The sequence below is a fragment of the Notothenia coriiceps genome, unplaced genomic scaffold (assembly GCF_000735185.1).
Source record: "Notothenia coriiceps isolate Sejong01 unplaced genomic scaffold, NC01 NC01_scaffold00004485, whole genome shotgun sequence".
Classification (NCBI taxonomy): Eukaryota; Metazoa; Chordata; class Actinopteri; order Perciformes; family Nototheniidae; genus Notothenia; species Notothenia coriiceps.
Genome location: NW_011337186.1, coordinates 889,684 through 912,918, shown reverse-complemented (window position 1 = coordinate 912,918; position 23,235 = coordinate 889,684). Strand labels below are relative to the sequence as shown.

At 42.2% G+C, this 23,235-nt stretch overlaps 1 protein-coding gene across 1 annotated transcript in view; it reads right to left on the bottom strand.

Moving 5' to 3' along the window:
• Window positions 1-23,235, bottom strand: part of wdfy3 (WD repeat and FYVE domain containing 3) — a 65,246-nt gene that overhangs the window by 19,344 nt on the left and 22,667 nt on the right. Inside the window, exons 7-24 of the mRNA XM_010767574.1 lie at window positions 21,419-21,637; window positions 19,918-20,102; window positions 18,296-18,527; window positions 18,053-18,213; window positions 13,498-13,609; window positions 13,192-13,382; window positions 12,454-12,606; window positions 11,706-11,779; window positions 11,439-11,600; window positions 10,379-10,473; window positions 10,052-10,172; window positions 9,746-9,963; window positions 7,248-7,438; window positions 6,597-6,731; window positions 5,201-5,380; window positions 4,620-4,853; window positions 4,420-4,519; window positions 1,508-1,668 (exon numbers count right to left, since the gene is read on the bottom strand). Coding sequence (XP_010765876.1) covers window positions 1,508-1,668; window positions 4,420-4,519; window positions 4,620-4,853; window positions 5,201-5,380; window positions 6,597-6,731; window positions 7,248-7,438; window positions 9,746-9,963; window positions 10,052-10,172; window positions 10,379-10,473; window positions 11,439-11,600; window positions 11,706-11,779; window positions 12,454-12,606; window positions 13,192-13,382; window positions 13,498-13,609; window positions 18,053-18,213; window positions 18,296-18,527; window positions 19,918-20,102; window positions 21,419-21,637 — 2,924 coding nt within the window. The remainder of the gene's footprint in view (window positions 1-1,507; window positions 1,669-4,419; window positions 4,520-4,619; window positions 4,854-5,200; window positions 5,381-6,596; window positions 6,732-7,247; window positions 7,439-9,745; window positions 9,964-10,051; window positions 10,173-10,378; window positions 10,474-11,438; window positions 11,601-11,705; window positions 11,780-12,453; window positions 12,607-13,191; window positions 13,383-13,497; window positions 13,610-18,052; window positions 18,214-18,295; window positions 18,528-19,917; window positions 20,103-21,418; window positions 21,638-23,235) is intronic.

Genomic DNA, 23,235 nt, shown 5'->3' with positions numbered 1-23,235 from the left:
CTCAGAGGGTTGTGAATGTAGCTTTGTTGTGTTGTTGTTTCTGTGTCTGAGTAGAGAACTGCTTAAAGACTTAATGTGGATACATATTTGTAAAACAGGCTTCCTTCCATCAAGATTTGATGTTTAGGAAACTAAAAAGTCACAGTGTTTAGTCTTGTGAGAAGTTGGAAGTTGCACAGGGTAGTGCAGCTACGTGAGTTTTTATTGATATTATATCTACTGAGTCGTTTAGATGCAATAGATGCAAAGGCACTATCAAAATAAGTCATTTTAAAACCTTACTTAGTTCATAAATTGGTTGCCACATTCAGCAAGCACCCGTTGTATTGGGTGTACTTACGTGTGTCATGTGTCCACTGATTTAAAGGAAATGTAAATACATTGTAATTCCTTCTGCATGACTCAGCATGAAGTGCTTCTTAATCCCTAATCACTCCAGGACGTTTCCAAGCCACAAGGACGCATTATGGTTGGACACATTGATTTCAGAGCATAATCTCCTAATCTTCTCACTTGCACAGTAGTCTGTTCAGAAGCATGACAAGGAGGATCCAAATCCAAACACATGACTCTAATGCTCTTCTTTTAACTTAACCTTGGAGTTCAAGGGACATTTTTAAAGATGTTTGAAGTGGAGTTTTATCTATAGTCAGTGTAATCTCTACAATAAAGTGGACATATTATGCTCTTTTTCAGGTTGTTTGTATTTAGTGTCTCTACTGTGACATGTCTCCATGCTTTAATGTTCAAAAAGCTCTTTTCCCTCATACTGCCTGTGCTGCAGCACCTCTTTTCACCCTCTGTCTGAAACCAGGGCCCGCTCTGTTGTGATTGGTCAACCATGAAGAGAGGTCCCGCCCCATAGCCCATCTTGTAAAATGTGTTGGAGCGCTAGCTAATATAAGCGCAGTTGTAACATAGTGATGTCACTTTGTTACGGGGGGAACTGAGGGCGGTAGAGAAACTGAGGGCTGCAGTCAGATGGCTGCTGCTTATCTCATTTATGCTGAGTGTGTGCACTGGTTACATTAAGTGGACACTCACAGTAACATTCACAGACAGACTGTTTCATTTCCCTGAGAGACTGCCTGTGTGTCGGAGTGATACGTGTGGTTGTTATGATTTGACTCTGGTACACAGCCAAACTTCAACTATGGGAAATGTAGTCTGGCCTCCTCATGCCTGCAGCAACACTGCAGGCACAGGAGGGGAAACTGTCATAGAGAGACATCAATACAATATACCCTTGCTAGGTTTACAGACATCAAATAAATTCACATCCGTTTAATTTTATTGACTAACTTTATACTCTTCTGACCTTAAATATATTCTTATGACCGTAAGTCCAAAAATATCCTTGATTTATACTGTATGACATATTTGTTTTGTAAGTAATGTTGTTTTTAACCTGAATGTTTCGTATATTTTCCTTTGGTCAACAACAAAAATAACCTCATTGCTGCAAATACACACACATTCTGGATCTTGAAGATTTGTTGGTTTGTACCTGTCCTATGAGTTGCACGATGAAGTCCACCACCAGCTTGGAGTCCTTGTTGAACATGCCCTGCCACAGCTTGTCCACCACGCGTTGGGTGAAGTAGAACACATTGTTGACCAGAATCTGATAGCTGCCCCCGCTGCTGAGGGGCAGAGAGGCATCTTCACCTGAGAGGAGGAGCAGCAAGAGAGGCGATCAGCAGCCATTTTCTGTGACTCCTGTGCAACTATTCTAAGAATTCTTCATCTTACAGTAGAATCACATTACTGAAGAAATGAAAAGGGTTTAAAGGGGCCCTATTCTGCTCGTTTGCAGGATCATATTTGGATGTTGTGGCTCTACTGTGACATGTTATCATCTTTTTAAAGGTCCCCTATTATACTGTTTTTCATCAATATATTATAGGTCTCAGACATATTCAAAACATGTCTCTGAAGTGTTTGGCTCGAAATACCAAACAGATCATTGCAGCATCCCATAATCCCCTCGGTTTCAGCCCTGTTTCCAAAGTGCTGATTCTCTGTGTGTTACTTTAGATCAGGGGTGCCCAACCAGTCGATCGCGATCGACTGGTCGATCGCGGGGAGATTCCCAGTCGATCACGAGATGTGTCTAAAAATAGAACAACAATATTCTGTTTTATTGTTAATGTCCTGTAACATAATCTTCCTGTGCCAGAATAACACACTTGAACGCATCAAAGCTTTGTGANAACCAAATATCTCTCAGAGGGGCGTGGGGAGGGGCTCCTTATTTTCATCTAAAGCAGGGGTGCCCAACCAGTCAACCAGGAATCTCCCAGTCGATCGCGAGATGTGTCTAAAAATAGAACAACAATATTCTGTTTTATTGTTAATGTCCTGTAACATAATCTTCCTGTGCCAGAATAACACACTTGAACGCATCAAAGCTTTGTGATTGGCCGGCGTGACCGCATGTGTCGGGGCGGGGCTGGTGGGCAGTCCAAACTAGTTCGCTGACGTTGTCCGTGTCAACAGGAGTGACAGTCCGCACACACAAGACCGCAAGTATGGCAGAAGCAAAAAAGCCCAAAATATATAATTTTCACTCCGAGTGGGAGGATGATTATTTTTGTATCTATTCCAATTCAAAGTCCATCTGTCTCATCTGCAATGCGAGCGTGGCTTTATCGAAGAAGGGTAATTTAGGAGCGGCATTTCAAAACAGTGCACACACGCTACGAGACGGAATTCCTTCCTAATTCTGCCCTAGGCTCCCAAAAGGGGAGGGGCCTGAAAGGACAGCTAAATGCACAGCAGTCCATTTTCACCAGGCCCAACAACAAGAGCAAGGCTGCTACCATAGCATCTTATCGTGTCAGTCACGTTCTTGCGAAACACATGAAGTCTTTCAAAGACGGCGAAGTTGTGAAAGAAGCATTCCTGGAGGCTGCCAACGCGCTTTTGGGGGACAGTAAAAATAACAGTAGCATTTCAACAGGTTTTTGATATAATAAAAACTCAAGTTAGATACCGTTATTAATCAGCTGTAAGTTTTAGTTTGTTTGAACTTATTCATTATAATTATTGTACAAAATGGTATAAGAATGCAAACATTAAGATCTGTTCTGTTTAAATTGATTATAGTCTATTATCAATTCAGGTTAAGAAACTAGTGTTGCTTGCATCCTATTTTAAAGGAATTTCTTTTTATACTCTACTAAAATGCAACAGAAAAAGTGTTTGATTCTATTAATTTTGTCTTTTTTATTGCACTTTGGCAGCAGATTCCTGTTCAGCTTCAGATCTGAGTTGTCTTATTAGTAAGCCTAATTTATACTTTTGTAGCAACACTATTTTTAAATAATGGCAAAGATAGGGTTCAATGTATTTTCTTTTTTCCCTGTGTCATGTGTGGCAGCACTGTTCAATGTTTCTTGAAAACATTACCCACTGTAGTATGTGACGTGTGAATAACCTCCAACTATGTATCAACAACACTGTTGTGTAACTTCAGTTAAATACTTGTATGTGTGTAGATTAGAAAGAGGTAAGATAAAGGATCTTCAGTATTTTATGAAGTATTCATCGTACAAAGGTCAGTTTTATACAAGTAGAAGTGTATATTTACCCGGTAATAGGCTGTCAGTAAATGCTACAACTCTCTATTTGGACTGGTAGATCTCGGCAGACTGGCAACTTTAAAAGTAGCTCTCGGTTCAAAAAAGGTTGGACACCCCTGCTTTAGATGAAAATAAGGAGCCATTCCCCACGCCCCTCTGAGAGATATTTGGTTAAAAACAACACAATGGTGTGCTGCAGGACCTCTTTTCACCCTCTGTCTGAAACCAGAGCCAATGAGGTCAGAGGTGATGCATATTAAAGGATACAAATAAAATATATATAAATGTTTTGTATAGCCTATAATGTTGGTGTATTGTACTTTGCTGTAATAGACTGCAGACTATATATAACTCAAGAAGCCGTAGAGAAAACTGAAGATGCTTGCAGCTCTCCGGGTTTAAGACTGTGATTTGCTGACTCGTGTTGCGGCCATCGGAGAAATGTGTCCAAGCTGTCCTGCAGCATGCTCATTGCAGCCATTTCTGCCAAATCATCATAATGTATGTAATACCCATGCTGGAAAAAAAAGTTGTCTTCTCATTCAAACCTTGGTAATTGAGTATTATATTTGTCACTGTGGTGGACTATTTGTTCACGTTTATAAAGCCTGCATGAAACAACATAGGAACGGACAGTGTGAAGTATCTAGACTTGCATAATGAGTATTTTTACTTTCGTTACTTTAGTTTAAGTATATAATATTTTGATGCTAAGACTTTTGGACTTTTACTTGTAACAGAGTATCCCTACTCTCTTGTATTTTTACTTTTACTTAAGTACAAGAAGGAAGAGTGGTGAGGAAAAGTAAAAGGGCCCGATTTTTTGTAGTCTTACCTAGCAGCACATCAGCAGCCAGAAGATGCTCCATGACGCCGTCCAGGATGTTGGACTGAAACTCTTTCTGCTGGGTTCTGGTGGAGCGCTCAGGGGAGGCCTGGCAGCACAAAACACACATTTGCAACCATTAATAAACTAAGAATTATGATGGGAAGGAATCATTTGTTGGATTTAAGTTATGGACGGTGCGTCCTCACCTCAAGCAGCAGGTCGATGATGGGCGTCTGCTTGCTGGCCGGGGTCATGCAGAGGTTGTCCATGATCAGGACCCTCATGAAGTCGAAGACGTACTTTTTGGCAGGGTGGTTGGTTAGAGACGTCTTGGAGCCCACGTTACAGTATTCAGACTGGCTGCGGTTCATACCGGAGTCCCCGGCAAAGGCCTTGAACTCCTCTGCGGGAGACCCTGCCTCGTCGTCCAGATCAGTGACCTGGAACAGAAGGCGGGTGAAGAGAACTTATCAAGATTTTATTTTAAAAACAGGATCATGCAGGATACACATGACATGACACTTTATTACAGGGAAGCATTTACATTTGAGACACTGACACTCTACAGCTTGTTAAAGATTGGGGTGATTTTTAACATTTATTTATAACTTGCTATCCTGCTAAACAGAACTGATCATAAACGTGTGTGTACGTTTTATTTTCTGGCATATTCGAAATTCCAATGGAAAACTCCCATTGTTTTTTGTATTGAATTTTTTTAAAAGGGAGACTTGTGAGGCTTACTTCCACCACTCTATGGCTTCCGAAAACAATTGTAGAGCCTTACCATCTCGGAGTAGGGTCTGATGTTGAAAGGGAAGACAGTCGCTGCCAGGGCACAGAGGAACTCAGCACTGTGCCACATAGACGCCAGGTCGGTCAAGTTGTGGTAAAGATATCTAAAGAACTGCATGAGGGTGACCGGGTAATCACGCAGCCAGGAGCCTTCCTCCTCTGACTGCCATGGCTGGAAAGAGACGCAAAGGAAAACAAACTGTTTATTCAAGCTTCATATCTAGAAGCAATGAAAGTGCTGGTTTTTCAATCTTAGACTGGTTTGGAGGATTTAAGTGAACTTGTTCAGTAGCAGCCTGTGCCGCGAGGGAGCGCTAGGCTCTAATTTCCCAGGAGGTCGAGTGTAGCTTCTCAGCAGAGAGCACTGTGAGAGCCACTGAAAACTCCCAGGTGTGTTTGAATGAGGATGAAAATAGCATGTGTGTCGAGTCATTTTCGCTGGATTAATGGAGCCTAAAATCATGCTTTTAAAGAATCCAGGCAGGAACTGTTGGGAAATCACCACTTAAAAATGACTAATAGACTGACATGTTATCTGTTTGTGTTGGATTTAATTGCTAAAAAGATGTGTAAATATGTCTCTTAAATATGTAATTGGAACAATAATCCTGAAAAATAGACCAACTTTCTAGGAAAACACAATATATGTGAACATAGGACAGTATTTACATACATTATGCAAGTGTGTAATGTGTTGTTTTTGTTTGCAATGTATATGTTATTAGGATGATTATGTTATTTTTGAAAATGGCAATAACATGGATATTAAAATTGTGGGGGAAACTTCTGAAGCAATTGGAGTCAGGACTCAGAGAGACACGAGGAGAGCTGGAGCTTTGATGGCAAACACTGACGGTTTATTTGGAGCTTCGGCCGGAGAATTCACAAGACATGTCACGGGCCACGGTTTGACCACACGGTAGAGATGCCACAATCAATTCTGAAGAACTCTTCTGTAGTTCGAGGTTTTAACTAGTTCGGAGTGTAATAATCAACATTCTTTCTCAGCGAGACTAAACAAATATGGACCCTGAATCTAACTAGAGCTGTCGCCCATAGAAAGGAATGTGCGCCAGGGAACCTACGTTCCTAAAAAGAAGGGCTTCTAGATGTCCCTGAACAATAAACTATCTCATGTCAACTTGTGCTCGGTCATAAGCTGGCAACAACAATGCGCCCAAGCTGCCCCTCCTTAAGAGAGATAGCAGCTATACCCAAGGCCGTAGACCTATGCCATGAGAAAGGAGACAGTGAAAAGAGGAAATGATGAACTGTGTCAAAGGTTGAATACCTAAGCAAATTATTCCACAACAAAAATGACTTACAGTATGACACTCCAATGATCTTAGTGTAAGTGAGTGTAGTGTAGGCTGGAGGGTGTTCCTCACCAGGTTGAGCATGCTGCGCAGCATGGCCAGCAGCAAGAAGGCAGCCTCGGTGTACACGTTGTGGATGGAGCCTACCACTGTCCCACTAGAGGCTGGTATGCCAAAAATGAACGTCCAGAGGGAGTCCAGGTCAAACTGACAGGAAATACAGAAACACACATCCTCACCAACAGATTGAAAATACAAGTACAATCATAAGACATCATTGAGATATGTGAAATGGGACACCACGATAAATTGCACTGAAAAAACTGAAACGTGGCCATTAATCAAATGCATTATTTCAACTGATTTCAAATAACCATATGAGGTTAGTTGAAAGCAATAATATTAAGTGGAAATAAAACAACATTTTATAGTGTTTCAATAAATCATTAAGTTCAACGTAATATTATTGCTTTCAACTAACTTAATTAACCGACATTTGTTGACAGAATACATTTAACTAAAGTCAACGTTACAGTTTTTTCAGTGTATGTGAAGCTTTGGAATGTAGGCCCAGACACTAAACAGAGAGTATTTAGAGTATATGTAAGGGATAATGTGCAATGAGGAAAGTAAAGAATATTAGTTAGGGGACAATGCATTCATTTGTTGAGTACAATTCTGTATAATTAGAAAAATAAAAAGGTTGGGCATACTGACATGTACCTGCAGGCTGTCCGGCAGCTCGGTGACGGGCTGCTGCAGGAACAACGCCATGAGCAGGAAGTAGAGCTCCGGCACGTTGGTGTGTTTGGGCAGCAGCGTCTGCAGCACGGGCAGGCCGGGGAAGTGGCACGCGTCCCGGTTGATCTCCCGCACCGTGGAGCGCCCGCCAGCACTCCGGCCCACGTTGAAGCCTGAAAAGTGGGAGAGGACGAAGAGTGAAGAGGGTACAAGTTAAGCATATTGAACATGTCGGTAGGTGACATACGCCTTCTGTCTAAGGGATCTCTGCTGCTCTGAATACAGCTGTTGGGGGCAGGTTTATCAAGGAAGGGGGGTCACAGTAATAACCCAGGATCCGCTGTCTAAGGTGGCCAACCCGTGCAAATCGGCAGAAAAAACTTCCATTGGTAGAAACGCGCTGCACTTTCAAAAACGATGTAAATAAAAAAACACAAATTTACCAAAAAACATGCAAATGAACAAACGCTGCAAGAAGCTCACACAATGGAAACAGGGACACTAAAAAGAGATGCACACAGCTGGGACCAGAGCACCTGTTGACGTTCTGGGATTATAAAGTTGCCAACCGTCATTGTCACTGGAAACGTACCGAAAATGTAAATGTTACCATCATATTTGAACAATGTGATCACATGATTCCTTCCGATATTATTGAAGATCTGCTATAAGCATAGCATCACTTTTAAGTGTCCCCGTTTCGTGTTTTGAGCTTTTTGTTTATGCAGCGCTTTTAGTAGCGCATGTTTTGTCGAGTTGGTGAAGATGTTCCCTCTTTTTCATGTGTTTCGGCACATTTGTGTTTTTTATTTGCATCGTTTTAAAACTGCAGTGCGATTCTCCAAATTCAAGTGTTTTTGGCCGTTGTGGCGCGGTTGCCCTTGACGACCACCATACCTGTATCTAACTCATCAGGCAGGAGCTAAACCTGAGTAACAGCTAAATAACTCAAAAGATAAGGACTTGGTTGAGCTGGACTACGGATCAAATCTACAGTAAGGGCTTCAACCTGACAGCACGCATTCTGATCCTACAGCAGTGGTGATTCTGTAAGGCCATGGCACTAATTAGCAAGGTTTTTACAAGCCAAATCAATGCTTCTCAACCTGATGCCGCTAAGATGATGATTAGTCAAAGTGGAATGCACATTTGTGAGTGCATTTTTGTCTTAAATAGTAAAGAATTTAAGGATAACAGTGCCTTAAGTCAAGTTAAGTTAAAAGTGACCAGGCTGGGAAGCATTGAGCTCAGGTAGGACTACAGTCGCAGCACCAGCAGCAGGGATTGCGGGGGGCAAAAAAATGAGAAGACGAACCCTTGGCTGTGAGGCGCACAAACTGCGCAGCTTTCTGTTTACTGAACGAAGGCCAACTCCGACGGAAAGCATTGCCAGAGTGAGGAGAGGCGTCTGCTGAGCCATATTACAACATACTGTATTTACAGTGCACATTATTACCACATGCTTCTGACTGTAGGCCCCGTGTCCACAGAGCGCCTTATTCTGCCAAAGAGGCACTAGGGAGAGCATCCGTCAAGCCTTTCATCAAAAATAAACTCCCAGCACTTTTTGTATTGCTCCTATGACGACAATATCTCTACAACTAGGTCAAGCTTCGCCTCCTTGGATTCATTAACCGTTTGTGCTTCTTTATATTTGTTTGCAGACTTTTTTCACCGTAACAACTATTGCAAGATGCTTTCTCTCATACTTTGTACAATTGAGCTTGTCAACACTTAATCTGACAGCAGGAGAGCGAGGACGACGAGATTCAGACGAAATCAGAGATTTAAGTCACATACTCACTGTCAGCAACATTCAGGGTGCTCGATCTGCTCATAGAAATGGGCCTTATGGTATTTCTATGATACAGTAGACACTGTCAAAAACAACATCCAATTTCTACAGTGATGTGAAAATGTGAGGGCTTTTGATCCCACCACATTTAAAACAATTTGAAAGAGATGTCAGCCCTCAGAAAAAGGCGCTATGTGGAAACTGTCCCTTATGATGAGAAAATGCTCAAGTGTCAAGACATTATGGCATCAATTAAAGGGGCCCTATTATGCTAATTTTCAGGTTCATATTTGCATTTTGTGCCTCTACGGTGCTTTAATGTTCAAAAAGGTCTTTATTTTTCTCATACGGCCTGTGCTGCAGCACCTCTTTTCACCCTCTGTCTGAAACCAGAGCCCAGCCTGCTCTGATTGGTTAGCTGGCTGCCTCTGTTGTGATTGGTCAACCACTTAAGAGATGTCACGTATAATGTGTTCGAGCGCTAGCCAATAGAAACACGTTTCATTGTACCTATAGAACACACTACAGGAAAGACCAAACCCCAAAAAGCATAATAGGGTCACTTTAGGGTAAATCAAGCACACCTCCTCCATTCATGAATCCAACTTCAGAGTTAGTAATGTGTTCAATAAACTGTGTCGCCATTGAAGTCGGGAAACCGCCCCAGTCTCGTGCACTCACTCACCCAGCACTGAGCCGATCTTATTGGTCAGGACGATGTCGGTGTGGTCGAGCCAGCCCCCCCCACACAGGCCCTCTTTGAAGCGGTTGAGGATGGACTGGTTGGAGAGCAGCACCACCAGGATCCACAGAGCCGCCGTGACCGAGCTCGAGTGAAGGTGTTCCTCCATGAACATCAGGAGCCAGTCAAAGCCCAGCGTCCGCACCAGCTCCTCACAAGCTCTGTAGGGGGAAGAAAGAGAGCACATGTGGTAAACTGACAGAACAATACATTTTCCAAGCATCAAGGTGGACTATTAGCGGTACTTACTGGGCGTTGACAGTGCACTTCTCTTTGGTGGTGAAGAGCAGTCTGAGCAGGTTGTCAAGCAGTCGGTTTCTCAGCAGAATAATGTTGGCTGACAGGAGACCACCGAAATCATCGTCATTACCTGGAGACATATAGACGTTTCCAGAAGGGAAGAGACATATCAGTGAGAGAATTCCTCAACCATACTGTAAGCAGGCTAAAACGGCTCATAACCGAACATTCATTCATCTATTTGATTCGCCAAATATGATTCTTAATACCTGCTCTTCTATTAAACAGGCAATAACATCCTTGTTGAGGTGGCCAAATCCTTTCATTTTTCCTTACCTCCATCTATCTTTTCATCGTTATTGATTTCCATGACGACAAACTTCTCACATACAGCAAATGTGGGAAGAGTAGAAGAGATGAACTGGCCAAACCTGGGAGGTGAAAAAAAAGTGCTAAGTTGCTTTGTGTTTTTTGCTTTACTTTTGACAGTTTTTAAGACAAGCATTGAGAATAATCTAAATAAAATGTGTTTTACAATTATTATTATAATTTTTTGAAATTGCGCACTTTAATGCTATGATCTACATGAGGTTAGATACTAAGTCAAATCCCAAAAATATATATGTCAGATAGATGTGGCACACAGACATTTGTGATAAACCCATATTTAGAACAATCATTTTCTTGGTATTCTGTAGCCAGCCTGTTTTTTTGTTTTCCAAAAAAAGGGATATCAGAAACTAGCTTATTAGCATCAAGTGGTAAGCAGACTTTTTCCACATAAAAAAAAAAAGTCTGCTTTGTGCGTAATGTGGTGTCACTCTGTATCGTGTAAATGTGTTTCCTTCTGTGGTCAGTGGTTGACCAAGTGCAAGGCCCAAGCAAAGCTTTTGCTGTGATGATTTGTGGTGTGAATGTGTGCCTTTACGAACAACTTGAATATCCCATTGTTACTTTATCATGCTTCACTAAGATGTAAAAGAAAGAGGGTTAGGGGTAACTCATTACATTTGTTTGTAAAACAGTAAAGTATCACGTTACTGTTGATAACAGCAGTAATTGCATAACAGCTACCAAACACAAAATTATCTCATTGATATAAAGAGCAGAAAACAGATGTCTTGCGTATAGAATGTTCCTTATTAGATGAAGGATTTGTGCTGATCAGGGCATACATGAGATTTAACTATATATTGTTATTTGCCATTTGGTTTGTGGTGCATCTCAGGTGATTACACAGAGTAATCCAAAAGTAATCTAACTAGTAATTACTTTCAGCAGTTAGTGATTTAGTAAAGTACAGCATTACTAGTGATGTGTAATGCATTACTTTGTTTGAAAACCACCCCAGCACCGATAAGAAGGTTATTCCATGTATAGGTATATCTGTACTGACCTCAGCAGATCGTACTGGTTGGGGAAGCCCTGCAGCAGCAGACTGAGCACGTTGCTGATGGCAGCTACGGTGGGCTGGGACAGGGAGGCGTCCCTCAGGGTCAGCAGCAGCCGGGGGACCAGCTGGAACTCCCTGAGCAGTTTGGCATTCTTAGCTGCCTCGCTGTTAGATAGACAAAGTGGTTAACACAGTTACATCTGATTTTAGCTTCTTCGCAGAAATGTAAGTGCAAACTGTGTAACAAACAAAAAGAGTTTGGGCACTTGCCTGGACTCTGTCAGCAGTTCGATGAAATGCTCAAACAGAGAGAGATGGAGCTCGTAGGGAGCGTGGAGCCACACCTGAGGAGCAGACGGAGAGAAAAGGAGCAGAGTGAGACACAAACACATCCCTGCCATGAACTATGAACTCCTCCCTCACAGCGTCATGTTCTCTGAACTGGACTTAGTGCACCATCAGCAGCCACACCCTTTTAAACTAGAATTATAATTTTTTTTGTTCTTGTTGATATTTGACTCTAATTTCTAATATTTATTCATTTACATATAAAACAATGTTAATGTCTTACAACTTTGGGACTTATAATTCACTATGATCCTTGCAAAAGAGGGATCAGCAATTAGACAAAGTGTGGGACACGTCACTCATTATGTTATGAAGCCGTAAGGAGGGAGGGGTAGCGGTGCTGACCAGAGTGTGACGGTGGTCGCTGAAGTTGGCACCCTGTCTTAAAAATATTAGATCATGTATTTATCGTCTGCATATAAAAGTTTAATATTCTGAAAGCCAGGACTTTGTTTAAAATCAACCAAAACCCCCAAATGACCAAAACACCAGTTTTTTTTAGATGAATCCAAGATTATCTCGGGATCAGGCGTTGTGACATCCAAGTGATTTTATAGAGCGGGTCACAAATGGTGCTCTCACCTGCAGAAACGCTGAAGAATCTAAATATATTTGGTGAGTTTGGTAATTGTATTAGCATTTGCTGGCATGGTGGATCCCTTTGCCTCACCTCGAAGTCACAGAGCAGGTCCTGGAAAGCGGTGGAGTTGGGAATGATGGAGGTCTCGTGGCCGCTGTCCACGGTTCCCACCAGAGAGAAGGTGAGGTGGAGGATGTGGCTGTTGAGCAGCGAGCGCTTCTTCTTCAGCAGCATAGCCAGCAGCTGAAAAAGACAGAAAATAAAATGGCAATTATTTTAGGCCAGTCTATTTGCTTACAATGCCATGTGACACTTCTGACTACTACAATGTACTTTTGATTGTGCATTCAGCAGTTAGTTCAAGATCACAGCCATCGTGGAATATATTTATCAAGAACTAAAATTAGCTGAGTTAAGGAAACAAAAATAAGCGACTAAATTGAAATATAAATAACACTTAAACTGAGAATGTTGTACATTTAAAAACTGGTCATTTTTTTTAATTTTGTATTTCTTTCACGTAAAAGGAAAAAAAAAGAAACGCTAAAAAACTCCTTTCAGATTAAAAGCACAAGGTCATGTTGCTTTGTCTTGTTTAATTTATTCTGTTTCTGACAAACTAAGTCAATGAAAAAAGACTGTTGGTTACCAGCGTAACCCCGGTTCTCAGAGTAGCACAAGTGAGACATCTCACAATGGGATACGTACAGTAGGGAGGCGCATCCCACAGTGAGAACGAATGATATGAATAAGAGCAAATGTTGGTAATAGGAAGGATTTCAAACTAAAAACTAAAAATATCAGTACTTTGTTAAACTTGTGTCTCACCTGGTAGCCTTTGATGCGCTCCATCTCCTTGCTGGCCAGGGGGTTGCTCTTTACAACACACACCAAAGCTTTGACAGCTGCATACAGCCCTTCCACATCTGACGCCATGGCAACCAAGCCCAAGATGGCTGCCGCCCCACCAACATATTGCAGGTTGGTGGCCACGGGTTTGGCCACGAAGGCGCGGACGCCTGAAAAAAGGGTGTTTTTCTTCAGAAAAGCTGCAGATCTAACACGTACATTTCATATTCAGGAGCTTCTGACATACAAAAGAAATGTGTATTTCTTCATGACATTATGGTTTACCCAAGTATCCAATGACGGCAGCTCCGATGGTACGTGCTGGTCCGTTGAGATGGCCGGCGGCGTTATGGATCAATTTGACAGGAGTGGCGTTTTCATGAGAGGACACAGTGAGCTGCAGAGGGAACACATTGAAAACACACACACACACATACACTTTGGGATTTTAGCCTTTGCAGAACATTTACATACACACAAACCTATATAACACACAACAAGGAAAGGTATAACAATGGGGCTTCTTTAAAAGCGTTTATTAGGCAGGTTAGAATGATACATGGGAAAAAGCAAAAAAAAACTGTGAAAAATGTAATATGGCATTTTGCCCACGTTTTAATAGGACCTGGTGATGACTGTTTTTTAAAACAAAACACTGATGTATTTCAGTGCTATAAACGCTCTCTTCCTGTTATAATACAAGTCTCTGCGGCAGCTGAAATGCTGCCTCTGTACTTTTTTGCTGTTTTTTGTGAGCTGCCGTGGGCCGAGGCATAGCAAGGAGAGAGGAGCATCCTGGGAAATAAGTTGACAGGTGAGGAAAAGAGATAATGGCGGAGGAGGGAGCTCATTTGGAGCTGTAACACACGCATAATAACATGGTGTGTTAGTCATTGTAAATGTAAACATATCGTTGAATGAACATTCATGCAAGTAGATTGGCTGCAAATGTTCTGGGTGTGTTTGACCTGTACATTTATTAGTGTGTGTACAAACTATTTAGAAATAGTGAGTGAGCAGTAGAAACCTACATAGAAGAAAAAGTCAATCTGCTTTTAAAACAAACATTTGAATTTTAACCAAAGAAAATCTACAAAACGACATATATTTAAGTATTCAGTTATCACTTGAATGGTACTGAATAGTTAGATTACTAACAACAATCCAAAATGTCCCCATCATTTCAATAAATTAGAATCACTTTGTAGAAGGGGCTTTTTCTAATACAAGTGCTTTATGGTATTACATAATGGAGTATAAGCCAGATAACAATCCAAATATGTATATAGGTCCATTCAAATGCTCAACATTTGACTGTGATATCCTGTTTCAGTTACTTTATCACTTTATTTTTAAATGTTTGTATTATTATTCTTTTTTAAATTCTATTTTATCTTAATGTTTTACCGTGAATCCTGTCTTTCACTCTGACCCTGTTGCTGCTAGAAACGCCTGAATGTCCCAAACACCTTGAAACTGTTTTTCATCACTAGTGGATTAGATAACTGGAATTTGCTCCTCCCTGGCGTCAATAAAGAACTCTTCTACCTCCAGTTCTTCCAAAACTCTGATTCTAGGAATGAACTCAGGCTAGTCAAAGTGACCACATCACACCGATCCTCGCTTCCTTGAACTGGCTACCTTTAGAATCCATTTAAAGATCTTATTGCTTACTTACGCAGCCCTGAGTTTTAGTTTTGCTGATATAGGCTTAGTTTGTCGGGGGACATCTTACTTCTTCCTTCTCTCTGTCTATACCTGTGTACTCTCATGTTCCGATTAACCCAGCTTCCCCAAATTTCTTTCTTTTTGGTGTCTATATACGCCGGGATCCGGAGTCATGGATGATCCTGCGGTCCTGTTTCATGGATTGCGAGTCCTGGATCTTGAGTCGTGGCTGTGTTCCTGGATCATAAGTCCTGGATGGATATCCTCGTGGATTCATCTTCCTATTATACACACATGCATTTCCAAACATTTGGTCTACCTATGTTGGAAATATATTATCTTTTCAATTTACACACGGCATCTATTGCACGTCTGTCTGTCCTGGGAGAGGGATCCCTCCTCTGTTGCTCTCTCTGAGGTTTCTCCCATTTTTCCCTTTAAACTGTGGGTTTTCTCTGGAAGTTTTTCCTTGTACGATGTGAGGGTCTAAGGACAGAGGGTGTCGTATTTTCATACTGATATTCTGTACAAACTGTGAAGTCCACTGAGACAAATGTAACATTTGTGATATTGGGCTATATAAATAAACATTGATTGATGATTGATTGAGTTGTAGTCTTTTATACCTTGTTGACTACAGACGTCAAAATGAGGCGGCCTTCCTTATCAAAACCTAAATACTGTCTCTAACAGTAACCCTCCCTCCCTGTGTCCCTCCCTCCCTGTGTCCCTCCCTCTGTGTCCCTCCCTGTGTCCCTCCCTCTGTGTCCCTCCCTCCCTGTGCCCCTCCCTCCCTGTGTCCCTCCCTCTGTGTCCCTCCCTCCCTGTGCCCCTCCCTCTGTGTCCCTCCCTCCCTGTGTCCCTGCAGCTCCACGACCCCCGGAGAGACGCGCCTCCTGGCCTCGGAGATCTCCTCTCTCCTCTCCTCCTCCTCCTCCTCCTCCTCCTCCTCTCAGCCTGAAGAGAGGCTCAGCTCCAGGCGCCGGGCCCAGTTCTTTCTGGGGTCCAACAACAAGAGGGCCAAGACCGTCACCCTGCACATCCAGGGGCTGGACGACTGGGTGGGCTGCATGCTGTGATCTATGGTTCAGACAGGGGGGGTTAAAGGTCTCCTATCATGCATTATGCCCTTTTTCATGTCTTTAATACAAGAGAAAACGAGTTTCTGCTCCATACTGTTTCAGAAATAATCCTTGAAGGGGGGCTGGACGACTGGGTGGGCTTCATGATGTACACCGGGGCTATTCCATTAGTTTGGAATGCGGCCCGGTTGATGACAATGATCCAAAGCCGGGAAAAAGATGGCTTGCAATATGAGCAATGTTAAGAGCTTCAGATACAGTACAGGGAGGCGGGGCTTATGGGATGTTAACCTGTGTTCTGATTGGTAGAGGAAGGGGTATTATGGGATGTTAACGTGTGTTCTGATTGGTAGAGGAGGGGGGTATTATGGGATGTTAACCTGTGATCTGATTGGTAGAGGAGGGGGTATTATGGGATGTTAACCTGTGTTCTGATTGGTCGCTCAGAGCCGCAGGTCTCAGTGTTCAGAGGCTCTGCTGAGGACCAGAGGAGTCATCAGCTTCACCTTCAAGATGATCCAGAGGAGGTGCATCGTACGCATCCAATCAGAGCTCAGGGCCGAGGTGAGACTCCCCCTGCTCTTCATCTTCTTCCTCTTCATCTTCTTCCTCCTCCTCCTCTTGATGATGTCATCTCTTCTTCAGGTTTTAGCCTCAGCGATAGCTTCTACTCAGGTGATGAAGGCTCTTCAGGTGGTGAGAGGAGAGAACGGGGAGGAGGTCAGTGTGATATTTGCTATATTTAGATGTATGTACCTCTCGGTGTTTACAGCTCAGAGGCAACTCGGCAGGACCAACCTTTAATAGAACTGACAGCTAGCTTCACGTTAGCCACAGGTGATTATTTAGAGACGTTGCTGCAGACTAAGAAGGAGAAGAAGGACCTTCAGTTTTCCACTCAAGAGCGTTGTGTGTGTGTGTGTGTGTGTGTGTGTGTGATAGTGTTTCATAGTGTGTGTGAAGGGTATTTCTGAATAATGTCCCTAACGGCCCCTCATATATATATATATATATATATATATATANTGTGGTCCTGGATCATAAGTCCTGGATGGATATACTCGTGGATTCATCTTCCTATTATACACACATGCATTTCCAAACATTTGGACTACCTATGTTGCAAATGTATTATCTTTTCAATTTACACACGGCATCTATTGCACGTCTGTCCGTCCTGGGAGAGGGATCCCTCCTCTGTTGCTCTCCCTGAGATTTCTCCCATTTTTCCCTTTAAACTGTGGGTTTTCTCTGGAAGTTTTTCCTTGTACGATGTGAGGGTCTAAGGACAGAGGGTGTCGTATTTTCATACTGATATTCTGTACAAACTGTGAAGTCCACTGAGACAAATGTAACATTTGTGATATTGGGCTATATAAATAAACATTGATTGATTGATTGACTGAGAGGTTATGTATCTGACCTTTCATTGCCTTATGTCCCTTCTCCCTGGTCGATCCAAACACTTCGCTGTCAGGAATCATGGACTTTAGAACGACCTGCCTGAGGAGATCAGGGCTGCAAACTCTGTCTGCTCTTTTCAATCTCTTTTGAAACACATTTTTTCTCACTTTATAATATGTTTCATTACCTGTTTGTTTAACTCTCTTAGTTTAGTGTTTAGTGGCTGGTGTTTAGTCCAATTCATTTTCTGTGTGTATTTAAATGTGTTTTTTATTATTATGTGAAAGTACTTAACAACTCTGTTTTAGATGTGGTACTGACAATTTGGACGCCAGATTTACTCATTCTGACTTCAGTCTGAATTTGCTTTGAATGTTTGTACAAAAAAAAAAAATTGATGACAGATATGTTGCAGCGATGGGACTTCTGTAGTACACAAGGTGGCCTGTGACACTGGCTCATGTTCTCCTTTTCTTTTTAAAGGAGAACATGACCCTCACCTATAATCCAGCCCAGACAAGGACTTTTCATTTGAAAATCCTCCTTTTCTAAAGCCATAGTGCAGCTGTATTCAGGTGGAAAATGCTCCAATTCATCTCAAAGATGTGGTTGTACAAATAGTGGCTTTAGAATAATACAATACTAGCATGGTGAGTTTCAACCTGCCGAGTAGCGGGCGGTCTGACCTGTTTGGCGATGGCCTTGCTGTCCAGTTTGTTGTAGACTTTCCTGATCTTGGCAACGGTGAGAGTGGAGACCGAGAGCGCGTACAGACTGAAGGACACCTTCTCCTCTGGTACCAACGCTACCGGGGATGCGGGGGCTACCTCCGTCTTCGAGTCTTTACCTTGAGAAATTAAATATTAAATGATAAACGGAGCATTCGGTGAACTGAAAGGAATAAGAGTGACACTTTGAGGGCCACTCACAGGGCAGGTAGACGGCCTGGAAGCTGCCCACGTAGATGGGTCCCAGTTCAAAGATGGCAGCGACGCTGGTGGCCGGCAGCACCTCCTCCAGGAAGTGGCTGGGCCCCAGACGCCACACCAGGCTGGAGAGCTGTCTCTGGGCGGGGGGCGTGCCCACGTACCCGTACACGGTGCTCAGCACGGGGGGGTTGGTGGAGCCAGAGCCTCCCGGAGCACTGTGGACATAGTGCAGCTGGAAGAGAGAGAAGCTTGTTTTTAATCATAATAATACATAATAATATAATAATACATTTGATTTATAGAGCGCTGTGGCAGCAGGGTGTGGTTAAAGAGCCGGCTGCTGGAGTGATGGGGGTGGCTCACTAAATAAAAGCATGTTGGTAACCTGGTGCTGGTCTCTCACAGTAGGCTAGGTCCTGGAGGAGCTAACGCCAGCCCTGAGAAGCCCTACATGGCGAGCCATAGTGTGGACTGTTTCATGTTGCCCCTCATTTTTCGTTTGCGGCTGATTAAACCCTCTTTTTCAAACATCCCTCATCTCCTTTCGTTTTTCCCCCTGGGTGAGCACAGCACTCTCACAAGCGCTTTTCAAGAAACTCAAAGATACTTTATGTAGCTAACATGTTGGGATTTTAGCCTGTGCAGACCATTTATAAGCACAAAACTCTATACAAGTCGATATAGCCCAAAAAACATAATCAGGCCTTTTTATTGAGTAACTGAAGAGTACCAGAGGGATTCTATGAGAGAGGATTTGTTTTCCCTAAAACACCGCCACAAGGACTGTCACATGCACACAGACGCATGACAGGCATATGAGCGGCTCGTGGTTTCCTGTTTGAGGAGCTCGGCAGGAAATGAAGCCGCTGTTATCAGCAGTGCGGAGAGGAGGCTGAGGCTTGTGGTCTGCTGCGCCGTTCCCCCGCTCTGAACTCTAATCTCAGGAGAATCTGAAGTCACCAAACCACAAGCCACATCACAGCGCACTGACTGACTGTGTGAAGCCTCAGTTAGAAAATGTGTTTCTGTACATCTTCTGAATCGACATAACGCTCTGTTTAGCTAATTGTACAAGCAACTAGTTTTTTATTTATTTGATGAGTGAGATATCTTCCCTTTATTATTCTATCTATGCACCATCAGATTCTGAACATATAGTCATGTACCAATGAAAAACGGTTAGTCAACTGAAATAAAATATGGATAACTAAATACAAAATATACATTTATAAAACAAAAATATAGGTATATGTTGTACATTTCTGCTAGGTTGCTTCCTCTTTGATGACTACAAAGCTCTGCCACTTTTAATTCTGAAATATTATATTGATTCAGAGTAAATGCCTTATTCCTATGTCAATTATTTTAAATAAAAATAATTATATATTTTTTCCTTTTTTATAACTTAATTTTTCATATACACTTTATTATTTATTAATTTTACTTCTGCATTTTTACAAAAAAACAATTATATTTTATTCTAATATTGGGTTTATGTATGCACCATTTCGCACCATTTCAAATTCCCTGAATTTGTACTTGTACTGATTCAAAACAATATTTCCCTGTGCAAACTACTGAGTATACTTTACTATATGACATGATTGAGCCAATGAGTTTACCTTGACAGTGCTGATGAGCTGTCCGTCCAGGTACAGAGTGGTCATGCTGTTCTTCAGCATGCCTTTGCTCATGACCAGCACCAGGTGGTGCCACTGGCCCTCTGCGATCAGCTCTCCGCAGCGGAAGCGTGCGCAGCAGGGCAGGATCTCATAGAAGGCGGCTTCTTCACTCGACTCGTCCGCTGCTTGACGGGGGGAGGGAGGAGTGGGGGGGGGGAGAATCGATGAGTCAGACGTCAAAACATGACCTCTGGGTAACTGAGTGTAATCCCACAAGGCACTGATTTATAGATATGCAGAAAATCAGTCCACACATTCAGAAGGGAAACCTGTGTGAAGGAACAATTGGGAGGGAAGCTATACACTCATATGTCATTTAAGATAAATTATTAACATTCTGCCTTTTTGACACATCTTTTAAAATATGTTGGCAATTATGCAACACAGTTGTGAATTGTGTTCAGGTCAAACTTAGCAAAGGAAAGGTTCCATGATGAGTTTCTATCAGGGCATCTCTGCAATTAGGTTTGCTAAATCATGTAAAGATTTGTGCAGAATTCTGTTTAATGCAACCTCTTTTAAGAAATGCACAGCTCTACCACTTGAAGTCTGCACATATTTGATTTTTAAGTAAAAAGTCATTTTATTATTTTACTTTCCTTTTTGTATATCTATATTGCTTGTCTATTTTCTTTTAAAGTTTTTAATACAGTTGTTAGAATAGATCAATATTTTCTCCCTTTTTTGTATAACTTCATTCTTCTTACTGTGTTTATGTATGCATCATCAATGATGACTCCATCACTGCAGAGTCCCACCCTGTGGCCGATTCCATAACAACTAAACTCGCATTGTATTCACTCCTACTAAGCTTACTATTTGGACTCCAGCTTGGGGAGAAACAGATTACATGTAATGGTATTACGTAATCAGGACACACACAAAGATAACTGTATTCCACTATAGTTACATCAAAAAGATGTAACCAGATAACTGGAACATATCTAAAAAGATGGGCATTAACAGCAGGATTTCAAGGTTACTAAGAACATTAAAAAGAGCATATTGTGTTTGTTGTAAACGGAGCAGATTTACAATTCCTACTGTTCTGTAGGCTAATACTTTGAATGTTAATCTATTCGCCTGTTGCCTGAATTTGCTTTGTAGTTTTCACTTTCTTTCGTTCATTTATTCTTTTTTTAATTCAGCAGTTGAACATATATGTTCATAAAATAGTGTGTGCGAGCTTAACTGTAATTATTAAACTAAAACGCAGCACTTTCTGTTATCTCAGATATTATATCAGATTTTTCAAAACTGTAGTATGTGCTCACGTGTTTCATTGTTGGTGTATAGGCTGAATATGCTTAATGAAAGTCACGTTTTTCTATTAATAAAATCTCTGACCAGAGGACACATTTTCTGATATCTTGGTTCATTATTTTCCAAGGTCACATTGTCCTGTTGTCTTACATATGTTATGTGTTCCTGCTGTACTCACAGTATGACTGCAGCAGCTCCTCCTTGGTGGAGACGGTTAGCGAGCGGTCCTTGGTGGACAGAACCACCGCCAAACACACGTAGTGCTGCTCTGAGGACGTGGCCCGGCGCACCACCGTCAGCAGGCGCACCGGGTGGGCGTGAGGGGCGGCGCTGAAACGCTCCACACAGAACCAGGTGGAGTAGCTGAGGCCTGACGGAGGAGGAAACAAGCGCTCCCCTGGAGGTGAAAGAAGGAAAGATGGAGGAAAAGGGGTTAATAACAAGTTCTGACTTCATCGTTATGTAAAACTCGCGCTTCTATTGGCTAGCGCTCCATCATATTGTCAGTGATAGGCTAAGGGGCGGGTCATCTCTAATCAGTTGACCAATCACCACAGAACCGGCCAGCTAACCAATCAGAGCAGACTGGGCTCTGGTTTCAGACAGAGGGTTAAAAGAGGTGCTGTAGGGTTAGATATTTAGAACACCATTGTAGGCAGATAAATCTTTAACTTAACTTCATTCAGATAATTTCATTTATTTAACCTTTACCCAATATTGAGCTTACTGCGGTTTGAAAAATGCACTTACCATATTGTGATTTTGAAAAATATTGCAATAATTGTGCAACCCTCATTTAGATATTTTTGATATACTGTGTCTGCCAAAACTGGACCGAATTAAAATTGGCACACAGCCACAACTATCCAGGATAGATTTTAGAAATAACGCCTTACAGGAGGACAAACCCAACATTACGTCTGATTTGTGAAGGCTGTGGAGGCTCATACGCTGCAGTCATACTGAGGCTGTGGACTTGGTTCAAAGGGAATATTTGTTCTGTATATCAGTAGATGTTGTGGAGCTCAGTGAGACTGAGAAAACTGGGGCTATTTTTGATGAATGAGCTTCTATAGGATGTCATCCAAGGATATGGGTCAGATAGGAGTGGGATAGAGAAAGGAAGAAGGGGAATGAAACAAAGGAGGCGAGAAAAGAGAGAAAAAAAACAGTAAAGAAGGAACAGAGTATGGCATGGAGGAAAAGAGACAAAGAAAGCATGGAGGGTTGGAGACGGAGGTGAGGGATGAAAAGGAAGGAGAAAAGCAGGATGTGAGTGACGGGGAAGAAATGAGGGAGGAAAAGAGCGAGGTCTATAAATAGTGACTGGCCGGAGAAGACAGGAGGAGGAGAGTGTGGGGGGGATGAGTGCAGAGGGAGCGGATGAATAGGTAAACAGATTGAGCAAATGATAGTAATGTATGAGTGCGTGAGCGGGGGGTTCGATTAATAGAGGAGTGGAGGAGAAGGGGAGGAGGGGAAAGAAGGAGAGGTGAGAGAGGACAGCTGAGGAAATGAGACGAGAAGGAGGAGATGGATGAGAGAAGAAGGGAGGATAAAAGGAGATGAGACGAGAGAGGAAGAGAAGAGAGACAGGAAAAGAGATAAGAGGACGGGAGGAAGGAGAAGAGGAAAGGAGGTGAGATAAGTGTGAAAAATATAAATTGTTATAAAGGTCCAAACGTTTTTATAATGTTAGTTATGTCACTTAGTTATTTAAATATATGTTATTTGTTTTTGTCCTTGAGCCATAGATGTGTACTTAATTGTCTTTATTTTCTTTGTATTATTACTAATGTTTAATATTCTTCTCTATATTGAATAAGTTAGCTTTTGCTGTAACACTTTACATTTCCCCACTGCTACTATCATAAATGGATTCTGATAAGGAGATTAAAGCAGGGGAGAAAAGTGGAGAGCAGATAGACGATGAGGAGAGGCGGAGGAGGCGGATGAGGAGGAGTTGAGGATATGAGTAGATGAGGAGGTAAGGAT